Source organism: Crotalus tigris, unplaced genomic scaffold, assembly GCF_016545835.1.
Source record: "Crotalus tigris isolate CLP2741 ecotype Arizona unplaced genomic scaffold, ASM1654583v1 scf7180000017549.6302385, whole genome shotgun sequence".
In the NCBI taxonomy this organism is placed as follows: Eukaryota; Metazoa; Chordata; class Lepidosauria; order Squamata; family Viperidae; genus Crotalus; species Crotalus tigris.
In genome coordinates, this window is record NW_024096467.1 from 2,981,636 (window position 1) to 3,004,140 (window position 22,505).

Here is a 22,505-nt window from a genome sequence, read left to right on the forward strand (position 1 = left end):
CCAACTTTATTGTCAGAATATATATGAAGAAGTTAAACATGGTTTGTCGATCTCAGCTACTTTAAGATGTGTGGGCTTCAGTTTCCAGAAACCCTGGCTAGTTGCTGTGGTTCAGAAACTCTGGGTTCAAGGGTGATTGCAAACTACACCAAAGAGAATAATGGGGCTTTTGACCAGACAACCTAAAAACAAACACATCAAGACAGTTTATCACAAGATAATGTACATTCCTCATCCAATGACATCTGAGTCACAACACAATCCAGAGGGAAGTCTGATACCTTTAGGTAATGGAAGTGGGAGGGGAAGTCATCATTTGGATTTTCTGCTTTAAGCAATTAATTGCAGGAACGTTTCATTTTCTAAATGGCAGTAGAGAGCCTGGTTTAGCTTTTCCCAATCAGATGAACTCCAGATGTGCCAGAACTGCAACTTCCAGAATTCCTGGCCAGTAATTAGCATTTAGACTCCCATTGCTGGAATCACCAAACCCACTCTAAGCCAAAATGCCGAGATTTATAGGTTCGTAAATCCTGGGATCTAAAGTCCCGGAAAATCTGGAGGGGGCTAGTTTCTCTGGTGCACAAATACCACGTAAGATCAGTCTGCCCCCCCCCCTCCGCAAGAGGCCTCCTTTTATCGTGAAACGAAACTCATTTTGCACACCCACACCTTGCAGGGAGTACCGTGCAAAAACTCTGCGACACTCTCGCCCCGGGGCTTGCTCTTCTGAGACGACCCCACGAAGGCAGAGAGGCTGTGCACTCGTAAACACGATATGTGACTCGGGGAGGAAGAGATTGTGGGGAGGACGAGATGGGAGCCAAGGGAGTTGAGGCAGCGGAAAGGTGGTTTTTCCAGCCACCTTAGATCTGGAAGACTTATGGCTGGCATACCTTGCAGTAATACGGAAGTGTCTGCCATATAATACTTTTTTCCATCTCCCTGGCAGCCTAAAGCCTGGGATTTCCTGGTGGTCTCCTCTCCCAGCACTGCCGCGAGCAGACCCGGCTCAGGTTTTCGAGGTCAACCAAGGTCGGCTCGGGATCGTACCAGGTTGGGGCGGGAGAGATGCCGGGAAATCACGTGGCCCCAGGCACTGCACCTTAACGGGGTTGGGGATCTAATGACCTCCCCCCCATGTCGCGGTCTGGCCCACGCGTGGAAGGAGCCGAATGGCGTTTAAACGGCGCAGCAGACGGGGTTCCCTCGCTCGCCTCCAAGGCGGGGAGGGGGGGAGCAGGATGACGTCTCTTCACAGACACACACGCGCCGCAGCGCCGGCGCCGCCTGGCCCAGACAGGGGCGGGGCTTGGCGCGACGCGCGAGCCGGGCGGATTCCTGCCCGTGCGCCGCCGCCGCCGCCGTCACGGCGGCTTTTCCACCCTCTTCCTCCTCCTCTGTCTCCGCAGTGAGGTCACGGGTGGGCGGTACGTCGGCGGCGGCAGCCGCTTCCCTTCCACTGTTGGGGAAGAACCGGGGCGCCCGCTGAGATGTGCGGTAAGGAGAGGACGTTTCCCTGGGGGTGGGGGAAGGGAGTCTGTGAAAAAAAGAGCGAGAGAGCGAGCGGAGTGGGGGGGAGCGCGTGTGAGGTGGGTAGGTTACACTGAGGTAATGGAACGGCGGGGAGGGGAGAGAGATGAGGACTCACCCCCCGCCCCGGGAGGGGGCTTACAGTGGGGCGGGGAGGAACGTAGAGTCAGGACTCGTCTCCCCCCCACACCTGACCCTAAGCCGCGACGCCGGTGTTCCCCGGATCGGGTGGAGGGAGGAGAAGGAAGATGGGAGTTGTAATCCAGCCGCTCCGCGGGGAGAGGGCTCGGAGTTAGGGAAGGCTGGCCTAGATCGCCCGGGGCTTGGAGGCAGGAGCAGAGGGAGGGAGGGAGAGTCCGGGAGTGGGTTTGGGACCGCCGCTGTGGGGTGGGAAGCAGGGTTGAGAGGACGATTAGAGCTTCCTGGGAGGGGAAGGGGCCTCCTCGGGTCATCATCCTGTGGGGGGGAGTGAGAGACAGAGGGGGGGGCAGGGGCTGAAGGGGCAGCTTTCAGGCTCCCAGCCCCGTGCGACGGCGGCGGCGGCGGCGTCGCCCTCCCCGCCTCCACTGCTAGACTTCACCTTCCTCACCCCCGCGGGGGAGGAGCGTCTGGAGCAGCAGACGAGCCAGCCCGTCTGGCTGAAGAAAGGGGAAGGAGGAGGAGAGTTGAAGGCAGGGCAAGGAGGGGGAATTCCGCCCGCGAAAGCAGCAGCCTCCCTCCCGGGTACAAAAGGGGGGGGGGGAGAGGCGGCTTTCTGGAGGAAAGGTCCGGGTGGGGGGGGGGAGGAGGAACCTTCGTAGCTTCAGCAAGTGGTATTTGCGGTGGAGCAAATTCGGGACCCAAAGAAGTGGGTCAGGGACAAAAGAGGAGGTCCCTCGCTTTTCTCAGGGAGCGAGCAGGTTATTTATTTGAAGGGGGGGGTCATGAGATGAACGACGGCCATCCCACCCTCCTACACCACCCCACCCGGGAAGCCCGCAGGGGAGGGGGTTGCGTTTTCCAGCTCCACGTAATGTTATTCAGATGAACGGATCTGCTGGGGAAATTTTGCTCCTCTTGGCATGTCTGCCGGGTGCAAGGATATTCCAGGCAGAGAATATGATTTTTGCAGTGGATTGGGCCCAACTTTTGTTCTTTGGGCAAGGGTAGACAGCAAACCTTAGAGCCCCTCAGCCGATCAGTTGTGGTTGTGATCTGCGGACTGGTGGTTAAGTCAGCCTTCAGGAAAGCTTTGCCTGCCATTTTCTAACTCTTGTTTCTTTGAAAATAACTGCTGTCAGAGGATAGGCTCGCTTTAAGTGCCACGCCGGAGACTTCAGATAGCTTTCTTAAGGACATGGTCATTGTATGAAAGGACAAGAGGTTGTGCAAAATAAGCGATGAATTATTAGAATGCCCAGCTTGAGAAAGATTTTGTATGAAATTGAGGTTCCTGCAACATGGGAACTTGTGTGGCAATTAATAAAAGGAGCTTTTTTTAATTATTCTGAGGGGTTCATTGCTTTTATGGGAAAATAATGCAGGGTTTTTTCATTGAGTGAGGAGGAGAATATGGCTAGTAAGTAGGAAGCTTGGATGATTCCGTTTAGAAGCGAAATATATTATAGCATGCATTTGAAATTTAGACAAAGTACGTTGAATACATACACAGTCATAGGAGATGATTTACATTTTTTACACTAGTTTATGAGAGAGTGATCCTCTAGAGCTGAGGAGATAGGTTTTGAGAAATATGCTGAATAATAGAAAACTGGAAGAATATTGGCTGTTCATGTTTTGTAATACAATCTCCATTGTTTAAACCTCATTATGTTTGAGTTGCTTTATGTAAAACAATAGTGACAGGGGTTTTTTTGTTTTTGCACAACAACTGGTATACAACAGAAGTTTCCATAATAGGAGGATCATCTAACTTTAGTTTTACATTGATTGGAAAAGGCCAAAGTTGCTCTAAATATAGAATAGTATTTTTAATATTTGACTGTAGTTTTAGTATTTTTAAAATATACTTATGATTTTAGTGTTTTGAATTTTTTTATTCTAAAGAAATAAATTGTAAGCATGAGTATGGTTGGAGTGTTGCCATCATCATTAATCTTTTTTTTTTTTTTAATTTATTTTATTTATTTATTTATTTATTTGACTTATATACCGCTTTAAATGCAAGCACTCTCTAAGCGGTGTACAGCAGTAAGCAATGTATATATATATTTACATTGCCCCCAACAATCTGGGTCCTCATTTTACCTACCCCGGAAGGATGGAAGGCTGAGTCAACCTTGAGCCGGTGAGATTTGAACCGCTGACGACTGAGGTCTCTTCTCCAGATCCCTAGAAAACATTACATAGGAAGAATTTGTGTGTAGACAACAAATATTTTAATTTATTTTCTAATTGTATGTGTAAGTGTAAAAGGCAAATATATGTAGCTGAGGATTAAACTGGAGTCTCTGGTGCTCTCTGAACTCAGAATTAATTCCAAATGAAAATGGGGAAACAGGAGTGGGCTTCTAGCCAGAGAAAGTCTACAGCCTTGAAGCAAAATTAAAGATTTAGAGAAGAAAGAAGATATTTTTTAAAAGAAAATTGAGGAAATGTGGCACCATGTATATGTTTATGATGAGTTCTGAAATCAAGTACTAGTAATTGAGGGCTTTATGAAAGTGTAAAATATCTTGTTGGGGAAGGAGAAAATTTAGCAGAAGCTTTCCATGTGTTCTCCTTTCTTTCAAAATAAGTGTAGGCATCATTATTTTGTTGTTATGTTAGTATTTGTATGTAGAGGTAGAGGGAAAGGTTTCCCTCTAAAAACAGAGGGAAAGAAGGTCAGGATATACAGTAATCAAGTTGCCTAAATTGTATTTTAAATGACACACAAGAACTGGAAATCACTGGAATTTATGGATGCAACTGTCCTTTTTGAGCATGCACAGATGAATAAATGTAATAGGAAGTATGAGAGTAGAACACATTTTGCTCTTTGCTGCTACTCTATTTTTATGGCTGATTTGTGCTTTACAAATATTTTGGAAGATCATGTATCTTTCTTGCAAGAGAAATTGTTTGTATTCTAAGAGGATAAAGGTTTTGTATTAGTCTGTTAATTAAATAGTTTCAAAGACATACCTAGAATCTTTATATTTTATTCCAGAATATTAAAGTATAAATTATATTCATTCCTGAACAGTTGCTAGGTAAGTATTTCATGTGCTTTAATAATAATATCTCCATTTAGGATATATTGTATTTTTGATTTTAACCTATACCTAGTTATAAATTTCTTATTTTTCTTCCCTTTGTTAAGATTTTCCTAATGGATGAATATTTGTGAAATACTAGCTCTAGAAATTAATTATGCTGACGTCTTAAACTTACTTGTCTTGATTAAGTATTGTGGTTGGAACATTGGAATTCACAATGGCCTTTATTTCTGTATAAATATGCTGTCACCTGGTCAGATACATATAGATAGTGTTGAAACCAGGACTCTGGGATCAGATTTCGTTTGACTTTCTTTTAGAACAGGGGTGTCAAACTACTGGCCGTTGGGCCAATTGCATCATACAGAGGTTGTGCTAACCCCAGCTGCAGCAATGCAAAAAAAAAATAATAATCATGATATGTTGCGATACGTCATGTGATGTGGTGTGTTTGACGCCCATGTTTTAGAAGAACAATTGTCATTCTTGTTAGACAGTTTTTCTGCCCAATAAACTCAAAGCGTTGCTTCTGATACTGGGAATATTAGAATTCTTTTGCATAAAGCTATATCTAACTAATCTCTCAGTCTAGTTTGAAATTGGCATGCTTTGGATATGAGAATAGGTGCATTTGTGTGATTCAGGTTCAAATGGAAAGAAATATGATCTTTTATTTCTATAAAAATAGAAAATTTCAAAAGTAGATTTTGTATTAAATCACAGTTTTATGTTGGATTATATCATTGGATCATTTTAAAACAAAATGATCTAAAGCCAACTATTTTGGTATGATATTGAGTTATACATTTTACATTGTCATTTTGAAAGAATATTGTTTTACATGTCAGAAATTTTATGTAATTCTTTATATTTACCTCAAAATAAAAAGCCATATTAGTTTTGCAACTAAGTTAACTGGAAACTGAGATATGAAATAGTTACCTTTATTCAAATTTCAAATTTACTTATTTCAAATTTAGCTATGGAAGCTCCAAAGAAAAATTTCATCTTGGGACATCAATCAAAAGGGACTGTTGCACAGGAAGATGGTAGCCCTCCATCAAAAAAAGTCATGACAGAAATCCATGTAAAAGATAAAATACACAAAATGGTAATAAATAAGTTGCCAGTAATTAAGAAGGAACATTTGGATGAATGTGAAGAAAGTCTTCTGGATGATAGAGAAGAAGATGTCAAACCAAATATTGCTGCAGCATCAGAGCCTTTGAACTTAAATCCTGGTTTGAAACATACATTGGCACAATTCCATTTAAGCAGTCAGAGTTCCCTTGGTGGACCAGCAGCATTTTCTGCTCGCCATTCACAAGAAAACATGTCATCTGTTTTTGTACCTCTTCCATCGCCTCAGATTCTTCCTGGCCCATTGCTTGTCCCATCAGATAGTTCTACAGAGTTGACTCAGACTTTACTGGAAGGGGAGTCTATATCTTGTTTTAAAGTTGGAGGAGAAAAGAGACTTTGTTTGCCTCAGGTTTTGAATTCTGTCCTCAGAGACTATTCTCTACAGCAAATTAACACAGTGTGCGATGAACTTTACATCTATTGTTCTAGATGCAGTTCTGATCAGCTTCACATCTTAAAAGTTTTGGGGATTCTGCCCTTTAATGCTCCTTCTTGTGGACTTATCACTTTGACCGATGCTCAAAGATTATGCAATGCATTGTTGCGCCCTCGTACTTTTCCTCAAAATGGCAGCCTGCTTCATAGTAAAAGTTCACTGCCCCAACTAAAGGAGAGTGGAAGTGCCTTTGAAGTAGAACATGAATGCTTAGGCAAGTGTCAGGGTTTGTTTGCTCCACAGTTTTATCTTCAGCCGGATTCCCCATGTATCCAGTGTTCAGAATGCTATGGGATGTTTTCACCCCAAACCTTTGTGATGCATTCCCATCGATCTCCAGACAAGAGGACTTGTCACTGGGGCTTTGAGTCAGCAAAGTGGCACTGTTACCTTCACATTAACCAAAAATATTTAGGAACATCTGAAGAAAGAAATGTGAAGCAACGCTTAGAACAAATGAAAGAAAAATTTAGCACGAAGAATCAAAAAATACCCCAGTCTAAGGTAAGTCTGTTTATAAAAAATAATATTTGAATAGATTGGTTGTAAAGATTGCTTTTACATGCAATAAGTGTATACTTTATAGAGTTGTTTCTTTATATTTTTCATAAAATGTGAGCACAAAATATGACAGCCAACATTGAGAAAGTAATATGCTCCAAATACTGTACTTGAATAGTTATTTCTGATGTATGTCTACGACAAGGCATAGAATTTTGTTGCAAAAATGTCTTAAATGATTTTGCTTTATGTATAAAACCCGAATGCCTAAAATAATCACAAATTGTGCATTGACAAAAGTAAAGATGGAGCTCAGTTTGGATGTGCAGCAGTATGTGAAAAAAGGACACTCAGGAGTGTTACTCTAAAAAAAAAAATACTCAGGAGATTTTCAAATACTGTACTTAGAGCCATGGCTAAATGGTATCCGACATGGAAGAATACCATTGATTAGATAGGTTCCATCAAGTCTGGTTTGACTTCTGATAATTGCATAGTTAGATAATAACCATTTTGATCTGTCTGCAGTAGTATGACATAGCTGTTTTATGGCCAATCCTGTAATCTTGATTCTGTCTATCTACTTTTTTAGTTCTTTTGTACTCCATCATCCATCTGCAGGATTAGAGTGAGTTTTTGCTGATTGACGCTGCCTTAAAGGAGCAATCAATTTGATCCAGGATTGGCTAATTTATTTTTCTTGTGATCCATGTTATTATTAATAAGCGTCTCCAGAGCCATAATTCAGAGGAATCTATCTTGTTCGGTTTCAATTCCCAGCTTTCACAGCTGTACATTATTACTGGAGAGACCATTGCTTTCACTATAGTGATACCAGAAAGACCAGTGCTTTTACTATAATGGTTTTGTTGTAGAAATATACTTATTCTTCAATATCTTGTTTATGCTTGTAATTGTGTCCCTCCCTACAACTAATTCCTTCTGTATTTCAGTCCAGTTCTATAAATTATTGATCCTCTCTCCCTAATTCACCCCTTCCCCCTTATTTCTTGGTTGTCAATTGTAAGTTCACTAAGCACACTGGTTAACATTACCTTTTAATATTTAACATTAACCCAAGTTTCCACTTTCTGGTTTACTTACATAATGAGCTTTTCTAACATTAAGCTACAAAGTGGTGATTTCTGCGTATGTTTTGACCTCATGTTTTGAGCCTGTAATTTCTTCCAATCCTGCCATTCTTATATTCACTGAAAACATTTAATAGACTTACAGCTAATGTCCATCCTTGACTCTGTTTTTGTTCTGAAATATTTCTTAATTCTCATTCTTTTGTTGTTTTCATGTATAATTTTATATGCTTTAATTGAGATATCCGGTCCAAACTTCAGGTTTCTCCATTTCTTCTATACTGCATTCCAGCCATCCATTAGTAGCAGTAGGTATTTTCTTGAAGTTGCATTTAGTATCTTTTGCAATTTCTCATATAATTTTTCAGCGTCTTCCACCACTGCAGTTACAAGTTCAAATATTGTGTAACATTGATATTCACTAATTCACTAATATTCACTATTTACATGTTTTGTATGGTCTGACATCATGAATATCATATAATTATCTGGTTTAAAGTGGCTCATTCAATCTATCTAAATGCCACTTATTTATAAATCATCTAATTATCATGCTTTATTTCACATTGACAGTTTCAGTTTTCCTTGCTTTCATATTCCGTGTGCCAGTTATGTGCACTTTGAGAAACTCTTCTGCTGATACTGGCACATTCTTTTCAGCTTTGACTTGGCCATTTTATCTTCAGACCTAATTGTGAAAACAGAGTATTCTCTCCTAGTAATTTGAGAACTTGAACTTCAGACCTTGGGATTTCTCATCTCACATTCAAACTTGTCTAAATTGTTGAGCTGTATACATATGGTTTTCTTTGCAATAATACAGAAATAGTTTGCCATTTAAAATATAAATATATGTTTTATAATTGACCATAAACAAATAACCAGGCCTTGATAGCCTCCACTTAAGTGTTACTAAGTGTCTTAAAGCTTAGATTGTAGACTGTCTAACTAAAATACACAACCTGTCACTACATTCTACTATGGAGAACTAGCTTGAAATGCACAGGGAAATATGAGATAAATATGTTTAATGTGGAATTTGTTAGAAACAAGGAACAATTAATTACCATGAGCCGTGGTGGCACAGTGATTAGAATGCAGTATTGCAGGCTAATTCTGCCGACTGCCAGCAGTTCGATTCTCACCGGCTCAAGTTTGACTCAGCCTTCCATCCTTTCAAGGTCGGTAAAATGAGGACCATAATTGTTGGGCAATATGCTGACTCTGTAAAGCCCTGTGAAATGATATATAAGTCTAAGTTGTCAAGCCCCTGACATAAGTGCTATTGCTATAAGAGGTATAGGAGACTATGAGTTTTAATTTGGGCTTAGGCAACATGCATGTTTGTAGACCTAGCCATTTTATATTCCTGATCCTTGAACAATTCAAAATCTTTCTGGCATATGCCAAAGATATGTTGTAGAAAAATCATCTATGTTTTTTTTCATAGGCAGGAAGGAAATTGAAAATTCATAGCTGGAAAATGCCCAGATCATGCCTCAGCTTTTTCACTTAGAACATTAAGGTTTTTGAGAAGGAAAATTTGCTCCAGAGGATTCCATTTTCAGTATCGTTGATGTCCCAGATATAGAATCAAATCCATTCCATGAAAAGAAGGTCTAGTTTGCTTCTTGTTTGCCTGCACATTGGAATATTAAAGTAAAAATAAATAACTAAAGCAGAGAGAAGTAGAGTTCACTTAAGGCTATACAGGATATGCTGACTGGCAATAATATGTTTTAAATTAGTCTTGGACAGATCAGTTATTAAGAGATTATTTGATTAGCTGTATGTAAATAGGATGCAGCTCAGCTTATGGAAGCTGAAACTACATTTGTAAGCTTAACATGATTTATATACTCATTCATGATGTAGCCAATTGACTTGTTTTGCATTCAGTTGCAGTACTATAGTTGCCTAAGGTAATTATCTTTCATAATAGTGTATACTAAAAAATAGTACCGCATAAATTAAAGTCCTTACATCCTACATTATAAATGACTTCCACTTGTTGCAGTCTTATAGATATATGATCTCTATGTATTATCAAACTATTGTGCTGAATGCACAATAAATACATATGAACTGTTTGGAGCTTTCATAATACAGATTCAAGAAATGATTTTTAGAGAAAAGAACATTTTAATAAAAACAAAGAAATGAGATATTGATTTAATGATTTAATATTTAATATAATAATATTAATATTATTAAATATTACTAGATTTTATGAGTTTCTTTTGCTTTGAGTTTCTTCCTGCCAATCATTTTTTCCTGCCTCGCAGAATGAATATACATACATGCATACATAAAAATATGTAAATATATAAATCTTTTTTGGGGGCCATGTTTCTCCTCTCTTAAATTGTGGAAGGGATGATCTCTAGTTTTGATTTGAATTCCTTCTTAGGCTCATTATAAGACAATTGCTTGTGTACATTAAAAATACCAGATTGTCCTTGCTTAATGACTACATTGTGTGGCCCTTCAAAGCTATGGTGCTAAACAAGGATTTATGGCTGGTCCTCTAAGTTGTAGTGGGCATTTGGCAATTGGATCACATTTAAGATAGCTGCATCATTCCTCAGTCATGTGATCACCATTTGCAACCTTCCCTACAGCCTCTCAAAAGAAAGTCAGGCAGCAAGCTGGCACGAAGGATTGCAAATCATTCCTGTTAGTCCCTCCTCCAGATGCTTTTTGTCAGTGGCAGGGTGTGTGTGTGGGCCCTACCACTTGCCTATCCTTGGACCGCACTGCAGCACTCACTTCTGTTGTAGCACTTCTCCTGGACTAGCACCACAGTGCCCACCTATGCACCCCTGTTGCACTCATTTAATGCCCACTTCTCTGCTGCACTTGTGCCACAATGCCCATGTCTCCCTACACTCCATAGTTAGTGCCAGCTGACTCTTCTGCTTCCAAGTCACCTAAGGAAAAGCTTGTGATTGGGACTTGTAACTTCCTGCTGCTTCCCCATTGACTTTGCTTGTTAGAATTTGGTAGGAAGTTGCAAGTCTCAGTCATGTGAGGTCTCATTTCATAACCCACAGTCCTTTTTTGGCAACAGAAGCTGCTAAGATTGGTATCACTATGTGACACAGTCATGTGATGCTACACTTTACAAATGCACCGCTTAGCCAGGGAAATTCTGGTTCCTATAACTGTCATTAAATGAGGACTACATGGAGAGAATTGAGGTCACAGTGAGTAGAGCCATTGTATAACACTTACACATTCCCTTATGGTCTAAGGCAAGACATACATTTCGGCCATAATTTCAAACACATTTTTAGTTAATTTACTTAGCCTCCTTTGTAAAACAAATGTACCGTATATGCCGGCGTATAAGACGACTTCCAGAAGTGCTAAACTCGGCGCCAAAGACGGGGGTCGTCTTATATGCCAAGTCGTCTTATACACCGGAAATACTGGTAGTTTCCGGCGTATAAGACGACGTTCTAGGAATGTGGCTCGGCGATAAAGACGGGGGTCGTCTTATACGCCGGGTCGCCTTATACGCCGGCATATACGGTAATCAGAATTTAAAGTAATTGCATATGTTCTTTCTTTTAGTCTAACTGCAGAACTGTAGCTCTTGCCCCCCAAATTAAAGTGGATTTAGAAATAGAATGCAAAACACGAAAGGTTTTTTTAAAATAAAAACCTTCAATTGTTCCTATTATATATGCATTAACAGAAAGTGCAGAAACACTTTGCTGCTTCAGCAGTGCTTCTAACACTTCTGATTTGTGAACAGCAAAGTAACAAGTATTAAAATGCAGAGTACAGGGGAATCTTCACATTTTGAACAGAAAAGGAAAAACTAACTGGGTTATGATGTGGGGAGGGATACCCTTCTACTAGTATGAAGTATCCTAATTCTGAAGAATTGTTGAAAAAGCATGAATGGAAGAATCAGAGCTATTCAAAAATAAAATACTTAATTTTAAATTATATAATATTCTATTCATGGGAATATTTTATTTATGTGCAAAAAAGCTTCTTTGGACCCAAATAAAAGTATTCATTAAATTATAACTCTTAAAATCAAAGTCTAGTTATCATGGTAATTAACTTTATTGTTAGCCATTCTGATTATTACTTTTAATTTTATTTACTACTTTTAATCTGTTTCAAAGTGAAATTTGATAATGATAATAAATAGAAACAGAACCTGTAAATAGAAATAGACGACTGTGGCAAAAGAAAGCAAAGATAGTACCAGTAGTAATAGGCATCTTGAATGCACCATTTAACATGATCAGCATTGACAAAATCACCATCAGTCAATTGCAAAAGGCAGCTTTGCTCAGAACAGCTTACATCCAGCGATACATACCCTTAAGACCATCAAATATCCAGATTCTTTGGGAAGGACTCGATAAGTGGAGCAAGGGCCAAATCTAGCCTGAACATCTGCTGACCATGCGACAAACTAAAATAATAATATTTGCCTATCCCAGGTACCTGGGAAGGATGTGATAGATAAAAATGCCAAATCCACTATAAACTTCTGGCTGACTATGCAAACAACCGCAATAATAATAATATGATAAACAGGGATACAAAACGAACAATTTGTTCTTGTACTATATCCATTGGAACAGGTTGGCCTTCAAAGTTTTATCTGGTTGCCTTAGGTAGCAGAAATGTAATAGCATAATGACATAAAGTTAAGCAAGTGGCTTGAGAGAAAGGTAGAACAATCTGTATTCTCTGTTTGCTAGGTTTTTTTTGTGGTGGTCCTACAAAAACTTATTTTCCCTTCAGTTTGGAAATGTAGATGTATTGCTTTTAGCAGGTGCATAAAAATTAAAAAAAAACTATAAGACTACAAGAAAACACTGATTAAAAAATCTTTTTGAAAGGATAAGGCTATATGAATTAATTAATGAATTAATAAATGTGTTAAGAGTTCCTGGATCTATTAAATATCTATTCATTTATTTAAAGCAGCTGCCTGTCTTATAACAAACTCAACAACATAATAACCATATTAAAACTATAAAAACTGAATGAATAAAAAACAAAAGCTGGCAGCGTCAGGTTTCCCATATGCAGTCAGTCTTGCTTAATATTAGATTGGTCACCTAGCTAGTGTGCTTTTATTGCTTCATGTTGGTTTTCTTGAATTCTTGCTTTTCATTTCTTCCATGTAAACTTTGACAGGCATGAATAGTTTTGTGTTCACAGTGTACTTTATTCATGCTTACAATTTTCTTAGATGTTGAGTGAATTGCCTGACAAAGTCACAATTTCATTTCTTAAATAGGCAGTATTAAATCAAATTAATATTAATTGACCATTTTATTGATCAATAATTAATTTATATTAAATTATCAAAATACTGCACAATATTTCTTTTGACTGAAAGGGATACAGCATTAGGTAGCTTACAATCTTTATGAAAGCTGCTTATGATTTTATTTACGGTATAGTTGAGTAGGGAAAATGGAAATGCTGATTTATATTTGTGATTTATTTTTTTTATAACAAAATTGATAAAAATTGCAATTGCAGTTTGCTTTAAAACTAGAATGGTATATAACAAATGTAAATATTTTCTCCTTCCTTAGGCAGATTCCCATTATAATGTAGAATTTCAGCAGTGGTATCCGGTTATAAAGCAAGAAGCAGATTCTACAGATCAGCCACATTCATTTATACATCCCAGGTAAAATTCTTCCGTTAATAAAAATGATCAGAGTTACTTATTTTAATTATTTCATAAGCCAGCTATAAATACAATTGCAGGGCTTACATAATTTAAATGGATACTTTACATAATTTAATTACACTTTCTGGGTTTGTATGGAGAATATACTATGTCTTTTACATACTGTTGGATCTATATAAAAAAATCTAGAGCAAAGCATTGTCTGATAGATGTAACTTTTGCACAGGAGATTCTCTTCTGACCTGGGTCTTCATCTACTTCAGGACAGTCTTTGTCTTCTTAATTTGAAAGGGCGTGCTTCTGATGTCTTTTCCTCAGGAAGTTGGAGATGAGGATCTGAAAGAAGACTTTCTTTATGATGCCTGCCCTTCTTTCTCAGCTTTTTGAAAAGAGATCAGGACAATTTTCTTCCTCTAGGCCAGGGGTAGGCAACCTTGGCTCTTTTATGATTCGTGGACTTCAATTCCCAGAATTCCCGAGCCAGCTATGCTGGCTCGGGAATTCTGGGAATTGAAGTCCACGAGTCATAAAAGAGTCAAGGTTGCCTACCCCTGCTCTAGGCCTTTAAAATTTTGAGTATCTTACATTTTAAAACCTTTTTGTGCTTTTACATATTTATTTATAGGCTGCTTATAGGCTGATTCAATCTGCCTGCTCTGAGTGGCAAACAATTCCTCAGTTATGTAATTGGGATTAAAATCATATAGGCAGTTGAACAAACAGTAGCTAGAAATGTTCTTATGGAAGTGAGAATTGTAAATAAAACAGTTAAGAAACTGGGAGTCAATTTCTTCTTGTCTTTTAGGAAACTAGTGAAAATCTGGATTGCTTCACCTTGCAGCAATCCTTGGTTTGATGAAGCAACCAGATTTTCACTAGTTTCCTAAAAGAAAAGAAGTCACAGATTGGGGGTGGGGTACCCCAGAGAGGAGAAGTGGCAACTGAAAAGTTATGCTTGTTTGGTTCTTGAAGGTGACATTCTCTAATTGAGAAGACATGTAGCAAATCCACCCTACCGGATCATATTTGGTGGATAGATACTGCAGGGTAAAACCAATTCTGCAGATATTCTGGCCTCAAAGCACAAAGGACTTTAAAGGTTTAACCAGCACCTTGAATTGCTCACCAAAGCCCACTACAGTAGCAACCAGGGCAGATCTCAGTTATGTGGATGACCTGAGAGTGCTCTTGCTACCCGAGTCCCTGCATTCTGAACCCAGCTACTGCTTTTGAATGGTCTTCAAAGATAGGCACGTGTATAGAGCATATTGCAATACTTCAGTCAAGACATATTGTAATTAATTAATGCTCTTTGATCTGCCCAGAATCTTGAGTGGGCTGGCATATATAGTTACAAAACATTAATACATTAAAGTGCATATGGAGACTAATAAAATTATGAGTGTTAAAATACCTTTGAAAATTAAAATAGACTTTCATTCATTTTCGCCAATAGATTTTTGAGTATACTGATGGCAATGTATTTTCTTTTACTTTGTAATTGATTTGATGGTTCCTATACTCCACAAAATAATGATTATCTACCACTGCTGGGTAGCAGGCAGGGGATTAAAGAGTTGGTTTTTGTTTGTTTGTTTGTTTCCATGCTTTTCTATTTTGTGCTTGATTTGGTATAATTTAATTTATATATATTCTAATATTTTTTCAATTTTGTTGTTTCCAGCTATTTCTTTTACATGTGTGATAAAGTGGTTGCTCCGAATGTATCTCTTAGTACTTCAATGCCACAGTGTAAAGAAACCACAAAAACTGTTGAAAAAATATCAGAGGTATATAAATCATTTCCGGGGATGTCACTGAAACAGCAAAATGGAGGCAAACACAAAAAAAGTGTCTTTTATCAGGACATCGCTCTTGAAGGACAGGAGAAGTTTGACTTAAAGCCCAGATCTGGAATTTGTGCTAGTGTAGGTGAGTAAAAAATGAAACTGTTTCATAACAATAACATTAATGAAATTATTGTTTTTGTAGAAAATCAACAAACATTGCTTTCCTGACTTTTTGATTCTGTAGAGCAACCCATACCCATTAAACCTGCAAACAGAAGGAAAATGGAGCAGGTCAGTCCCAGGGAGACTACAGAAGATGAGATGGAAATAAATAGTGATGCACAATCCTCATCTCAGGCTCTTACCGATGGTATTGGATCTGATGATGATAAAGGGAAAATGATGGAAGAAGTAATAAAAACATATATTAAACAGCAAGAAAAGCTACATACAATTTTGCAAAAGAAGCAGCATCTTCAAATGGTATGATGTGAATGTGATTTTATTTTTGTCCATCACCCAAACATATTAAGATGAAAGTTTATAATTATGAATAATACAATGACAGGGTTAAAAAAACAAACTTTCCCCTCTATTTCATTTAATATTTACTTGTATTAAAAGCTTACTTTCATCTAAGAATACTAACCTGAAAATTGGACTTCAGCTATTATCAAACGTAACTTTGATAATAAGTTGTCCTTCTGCTTAATGTCCCAAAGGTGCTTTTTCAAGAGGAAACTGGACTTTTTAAAAAGACATTTTGCTTCTTATCCAAGAAGCTTCTTCAGCTCTGACTGGATGGTGGGGAATAGAAAGTTTTATATTCCTTGCAGACAACTGGTCATTTGCATTCTTTTAGAGAGTCTTGAGGCCACTTGGAGGTTTGTCTGTATCTTTGGAATCACCTGAGTAATGCAGATGGGTGTGGAGTTCTGGAACTGCTAAAAGAACTGTTGTGGAGCTATGTTTTCTATAGGATGTTGTCTGCCCTGTGTCCCTTCACTGTTGAATACATGTGCAGTCTGTGTTGTCTCCATCTCAAACTGAAGCGCAAATGGTTCCTGTAGTCTGCAGTTTTTCTGGAAATCGTTCATACTCCCACACCAGTGGGACACAGGGCAGGAAACATCCTGCAGAAAACACAGCTCCACAACACAGTCTTTTCAGCAGCTCCAAGAAGGCTCCAAACCCATTTGCTCTACTCAGGTGACCCTGAGGACACAGACAAACCTCCAAGTGGCCTCAACGACTCTCTAGAAGAATGCAAATGACCAGCTTGTCTGCAAGGAATATAAATTCTTCTATTCCCCACCATCCAGTCAGAGCTGAAGAAGCTTCTTGTGTGAAGTGAAACTTCTTCAAAGAAAAACAAGAAAGTCCTGTTGCCTCTTGAAAAAGCATTTTTGGGACAACCATGATCTGGAATGATGACTGAGAATCTCCATAGATCTCTGCTTAATGTTTTGTTGCGGTAGGCTAACCCATTTCAGTCATTCTCTTTGCATTGGTGGAACTTTCCCACTGTAGAGTGCCTGCAGAGAAGCCCCTTTTAATATCTGGGTCAAAAATGGGGTGACTGCTCTCGTGTAGTGCTTTGAAGAGGAATACTGCTTTGATTCAGTGCTTTGCTTAGAGACAGTGCTTTGATTAAAACTTTGTTGAATCAAACACACACACACACACACACCCTCTTTGAAGATTGAAATTCCTAACAACATCTTGTGTTACATTGGCATCTGTTATGTCTCCACTGGATAATGAGCATGGTTAAACTGTTCCCTAAGGTTCCTATGATGAAAATTGCTCAGCACTAATATCTGGAAAAAGGGTGTCCAGACTAATAGAAGATAGCTAGTAGAAATAAAATTAGGGCAATTTCAGATTGTTGTAAGCTTACATTTGCGATTAGCATTTTAATTGAACACGGGGGGAAATCCTTTATAGTATAATATTTAAAGGTATGAGGGAAAAATTTCTCAACATTCCATACCTTTTTTTACTTTAAAAAACTCCATCTGAAATATTTTCCCCCAAATATCTGTGAATATATTAATGGAGAATGTTGAAGTAGAAATACTGGTGCATAATGGTTAAGTTCATATGTGTGTCTGTGTGTACTGATAGAGAGTGTATATATAGTAAGCATGTACATATAAGTACATGCTTAACAACTACCGTGAGTTACATTTCTGAGAGAAGAAATATTAAAAGGACAAGATACATATCCATATTAAGTCCTATTTCAAGTAAAATAGAGCTTGAGGGCTATGAAATTTGAAGCATAATTTTTTTTTGTAATTCTGTTTTTTGAAAACTCTCTATATAATTGTCATTTCTTCATAGGAAGTTGAAATGTTAAGCAGTTCCAAAGCCATGAAGGAGTTGACAGAAGAGCAACAAAATTTACAAAAAGAACTTGAATCTTTGCAGACTGAGCATGCTCAAAGAATGCAAGAGTTTTATGTTGAGCAAAGAGATTTAGAGAAGAAGCTAGAGCAGGTAATAAAACAAAAATGTACCTGTGATTCCAGTTTGGAAAAGGACAAAGAAGCAGAATACGCAGCTCAGGTGAGCAGTAAAATTGAGTTTCATTTGGGTGTGGACTATGTTTCTTTGATACAAGTACCCCTCAACTTAGGATCACAGTTGGGATCGAAATTTCCATTGTAAGTCATTGTGGTCTTAAATTGAATCTGGCACAATTTTATGTTAGTTTTGACAGCAGCAAATCAAATCACTGCAGTCATTAAATGCATTATTTGATCATTAAGCAAATTCAGCTTCCCCAATGGGTGATTTTTGCCAGTAACTGACAAAAAAGGTTGCAAATCACAATCGTGACTGCAAAATGCTGCAACTAGTTGTAAATATGAGCTGGTTGCCAAGCGCCTGAATTGTGATCACATGACTGTGAGGGTAATGTGACAGTCATAAATGTGAATACATGTTGTAAGTAATTTTTCCTGAGGCTGTTATAACTTTAAATAATCATTAAACAGTCATAAACCGAGGATTACATGTAACGCTGGATTGCTGGTAAAATATACAAAATATACACTCTTGCTAGTTCTGCCCCTCAGATGTCTGAATAGCTGCTAACACATTGGAGCTCCATGCATTCAGGTCCGCAGCATATGGATTGCAGCTTTATTTATCTTTAAAAACAGTTTCATTTAACACTAAAATAAGCCTTACTTTTCTCATGCCTACACTGTAACGTGTACAGAAGAAATGCCATATACCTTTCACTTCCCCACTGATTTGATTTTTCCTACATTATTTACAGTTTACTAACTCAGAGATTGCTATTTCAGTTCTATCCAAATATTTGGGTGTGGTTTTAATGGATGAATGTTTTTTCTGGCAATTTAGAAACATCTACGTCAAAGAAATAAGAATACTTTCACTAAAAATGTTGCAATAGCAAAGTGGAAAGAAAGGATAGGAAGTATTTAAAAAAAATTTTGTATGTTTTTGCACATATTTAATGTTCCAGTCTGGTATTTTTTATGGTATGATTACTGACAGATGCTTTATTTTGGAACAGCATGAAATGTTTGCGTATTTACCAGGATTAAGAAACAAGTGAATGATATACCAGCTGTTTTAACTTGTCTTTACTTTTCAAACTTGCAGTTAGCAGAGCTGAGGCAGAGGTTGGATCATGCAGAGGCCGATAGACAGGAGCTCCAAGATGAACTGAGACAGGAACGAGAAGCAAGACAGAAATTAGAGAAGATGATCAAAGAATTAAAACTTCAGATTCAGAAATCTTCAAAAAATGGAAAAGGAAAATAAAATGCCATCCAGAGCGCATCTGCATTTTCTCAGCAAGGCTAAAAAAAAAAATTGCCTGCCAAGGAGAGGTCAAGCCATGGAAAAGTGAAGGTATTGGGCACAATTATGGAAAACTTTTCCGGTGCATCCCACCATCAATAGCAGAGGTGTTTGGGAACTCACAATCATTTCTATGGTGATCTGCACAAGAAAAGTTCTCAGTAGATTATGTCCAACATGGTGCGTAGAAATCTACAATGATATGTATATTTATACAGCTTCCAGACTGACCAAATCTGTATTTGTGCTGCTTTTTTTATAGTTATGAGCAACATTGAAATTTTGTTTTACAATGGTCAGTATGTATCTGTTTATTTTACAAACTGTCTCGAGGACTCTCACTGAATGCAACATTCTTGATTCAAAGTACACAGTAACTACCTTTTTGCATGCAATTCAAGAATCAAACTGAAAAAAATATAGTTTTATTTTTGCTTTGCTCCAATATTTCATTTGATGATGCTGTATCAATGAGAAAACTGTTAATATAAAATCATTAAACAGTGAAAACTTCTTTAAATGCAGATTTTCATGTTGAACTTTTACACTAAATGTTAATTATTAATGGTTAAATATCAGTTTTTAGTACTATGCTGAGTGCTGTTTTGAAAAGGGGTTGCTGAAATTGAGTCTGAAATATTTTATTTATTCACTCTAGTGGGTTAGGGTAACAATTCGATAGCTAGTAAGTAATTTCATATTTAATATTGTTCTTTGAGCATTTCTAAACACCAGTAGGAGCTTTATAATGTCAGTCTTATTTTGTGGAGAAGCATTTTTAATTATCACGTTACTTCAGTAGCAATAGCATTCCCACATATGATCTTTGAGTGCATGAAAATAGGTGATCTTGTCATTTTAAAAAGTGTTACAAAGCCAGTAGGGAACAAATGATGTCAGATATTGGGAAAGTATGGTTATTATTATTTTTTTAAAAGCACCAAGTTAAACCATTAACATTTTTTCAAAAACAACGCTGTTACTAAAACTTTATTTCTTTGAAAATGCTAAATCTTTTTAGTATTTGACATTGGTGTGGGAAAATGTCTGGTGCTAAATCATAAGCCGTTCATTCCAGAATTTATATAATTGGAAGTTGAGAAAGATAAATGACTGAAAGAATTTCATGAAAGGCTTTTTTTCTAAAAATGTTGATTAATAAAAAGTTTCATTGAACAAAGACTAAATAAACAATTCTGCATAGAAAAGGAAATGCAGTGCTTGGCTGTACAGGAGGAAAGAAATAATATGGTTTTACATTGTATATAGATTGACAAAGTTTGCTCAAAATATCTTGTATTAAATATTTGCCAATTGTTGGTTACGCCTCCCTATTCAGATCATTGTACATTCATAACAATGTTACCGTTTATTTACAAAAGTATTAACTTACTTTATCATAGATTTGTGTCACTGATGGTAGAAGAACGCTTGTGGGAAAATGTTCTGCAAAATTTACAGAAATTTGCCTTTGCAGCAGTAATTAGGCAGCTCATTTGCATATCAGATGGCCATCTACATTCCTGTCCCTTCTGCTGGAAACCTGTAATGTAGATAGATATACAACGTATTTATGGGAAAGGATTAAACATATATATGTGTAAGGATTATTTCATTATTTCACATATATTTCCACACAGGTAGTATTTGACTTACAAGAGTTCACTTAGTGACCATTTAAAGTTACAACGGCGCTGAAAAAAGTGACTTACGCCGTTTTACTTACATCATAATCATTGCAGCCTCCCCATGGTCAAGTGATCAAAATTCAGATACTTGGCAACTGACTCCTATTTACGACGGTTGCAGTGTCCCAACACTGCATTGCAACACTGCAACACGATCACCTTCTGCAACCTTCTGACAAGCCAAGTCAGTAGGGAAGCCAGATTCACTTAACCGTGTTACTAATTTAACAACTGCAGTGATTCACTTAACAACTGTTGCAAGAAAGGTCATAAAATGGGGCCAAATTTACTTACCTGTTTTGCTTAGCAATATAAATTTTGGGCTCAGTTGTGGTTGTAAGTCAAGTACTATCTGTATAGATCAGTTTAAATTGATAGGGACAGATCATTCCATAAGATATATAATCAATAGAGAAACAGTGGGAAAATGGGCAAAAAAGAAGGGTTTTTTAAATAAATGCCTGCAGTACTAAAACGCTAAGAAACACTCAGCTTTTTCACAGCAATATAAAGAATTCCACTTGTAGGTGAAATATTGTCATCTTCGCAGCAGCACCTATAATAATCTGATTTTGAGGTCAATTCTGGTGGGTCAGTGGTTTATGCAGGCAGAGAAGAACCTTCAAGTATCCTAGGCCATTGGTGGCGAACCTCTGGCACGGGTGCCAGAGGCGGCACTCAGAGCCCTCTCTGTGGGCACGCGCGCCGTCGCCCCAGTCCTAGGCCTTCAGCTGCGTTTTATAAAACCTTTTCGCTTTAGGCCTCCGCCACCATGTGCAAAAAAAAAAAAAAAAGGCTCAGTCAATTTCAACTTCTAGCGGGGAAAAAAAGGATCTTGCAAAGTTGGAATTGATTGATTGAACTTTTTAGTCCCACCCAGTCTGCCATTACCACCGCAGCCACGCCCACCCAATTGGCCACACCCAGCCGGCACTTGATGCATAAGTGGGTTTTGGGTTGCAGTTTGGGCACTCGGTCTCTAAAAGGTTCGTCATCATTGTCCTAGGCTCAGTCTAGGACTGTAAAAGTCAGAATCAGTTCTATGAATTTCACTGCAAATTAATTGGAAGCCAATGGAAATGCTGCAGAATCCTGTAAAGCCATTATTAAGTCACATATACATTGACCTTCTATAAGATGCTTATTTCTGTTTTATTCCTTTCATGCTTTTCTTAAAGGCTGGTTTAAATCTGTAATTAAGGACTAACAGCAAGGCTGCCGAAAAGGTCTTTAAAAAAAGAAAAAAAAAATGCAACATTCTTGGTTTGTTTGTTTTTTAAAAAAAGGGAAGTTTTACCAGGAAGAATTTTAGCTCAGTAACATGCAACAGTGGTGACACTGATATGAAATTAAGTTTTGTAAAATAATATAATGTACCTCGATCCTTAAAGAAATCAGAAATATGTGCAAATTCCTTAGGACACAGTCTCAGCCATAAGTAACATTTCAAAATATAAAATAGGGACATAAGTACCACAATATAAAAATATATGAGTATTAAGAATGGTGATGCAAGTTTGAAGTCTGGATTTCTGGGAACTGACTTCAGTGTGATTCACAAGTGGCTTGCCATTTGTATTATTAAGGAGACTTTTTCAACTTC

The 22,505-nt window shown here is 38.0% G+C and overlaps 1 protein-coding gene across 5 annotated transcripts; it reads left to right on the forward strand.

The window, feature by feature from the left end:
* Positions 1–1,369: 1,369 nt before the first annotated feature.
* SKIL (SKI like proto-oncogene) lies at positions 1,370–20,533 on the forward strand. 5 transcript variants are annotated; one of them, XM_039337921.1, is made up of 8 exons: positions 1,379–1,500; positions 4,685–4,727; positions 5,714–6,816; positions 13,484–13,581; positions 15,269–15,516; positions 15,619–15,857; positions 17,721–17,945; positions 19,014–20,533. In XM_039337921.1, the coding sequence occupies exons 3-8, from the start codon at positions 5,716–5,718 to the stop codon at positions 19,173–19,175; spliced, it is 2,073 nt and encodes a 690-aa protein (XP_039193855.1). In that variant the 5' UTR covers positions 1,379–1,500; positions 4,685–4,727; positions 5,714–5,715; the 3' UTR covers positions 19,176–20,533. The 5 variants fall into 5 exon arrangements, with proteins under 5 accessions (XP_039193838.1, XP_039193855.1, XP_039193873.1 ...); XM_039337913.1 differs by lacking the exon at positions 1,379–1,500 and adding an exon at positions 3,770–3,820; XM_039337904.1 differs by lacking the exon at positions 4,685–4,727 and having other exon boundaries at positions 1,370–1,500.
* Positions 20,534–22,505: the final 1,972 nt, after the last annotated feature.

Bases quoted from the DNA above. Each gene is read 5' to 3' on its own strand.
- SKIL (XM_039337904.1), top strand. The intron at 13,582-15,268 runs GTAAAATTCTTC...TGTTGTTTCCAG, and splicing joins CATTCATTTATACATCCCAG to CTATTTCTTTTACATGTGTG. The intron at 15,517-15,618 runs GTGAGTAAAAAA...TTGATTCTGTAG, and splicing joins TGGAATTTGTGCTAGTGTAG to AGCAACCCATACCCATTAAA.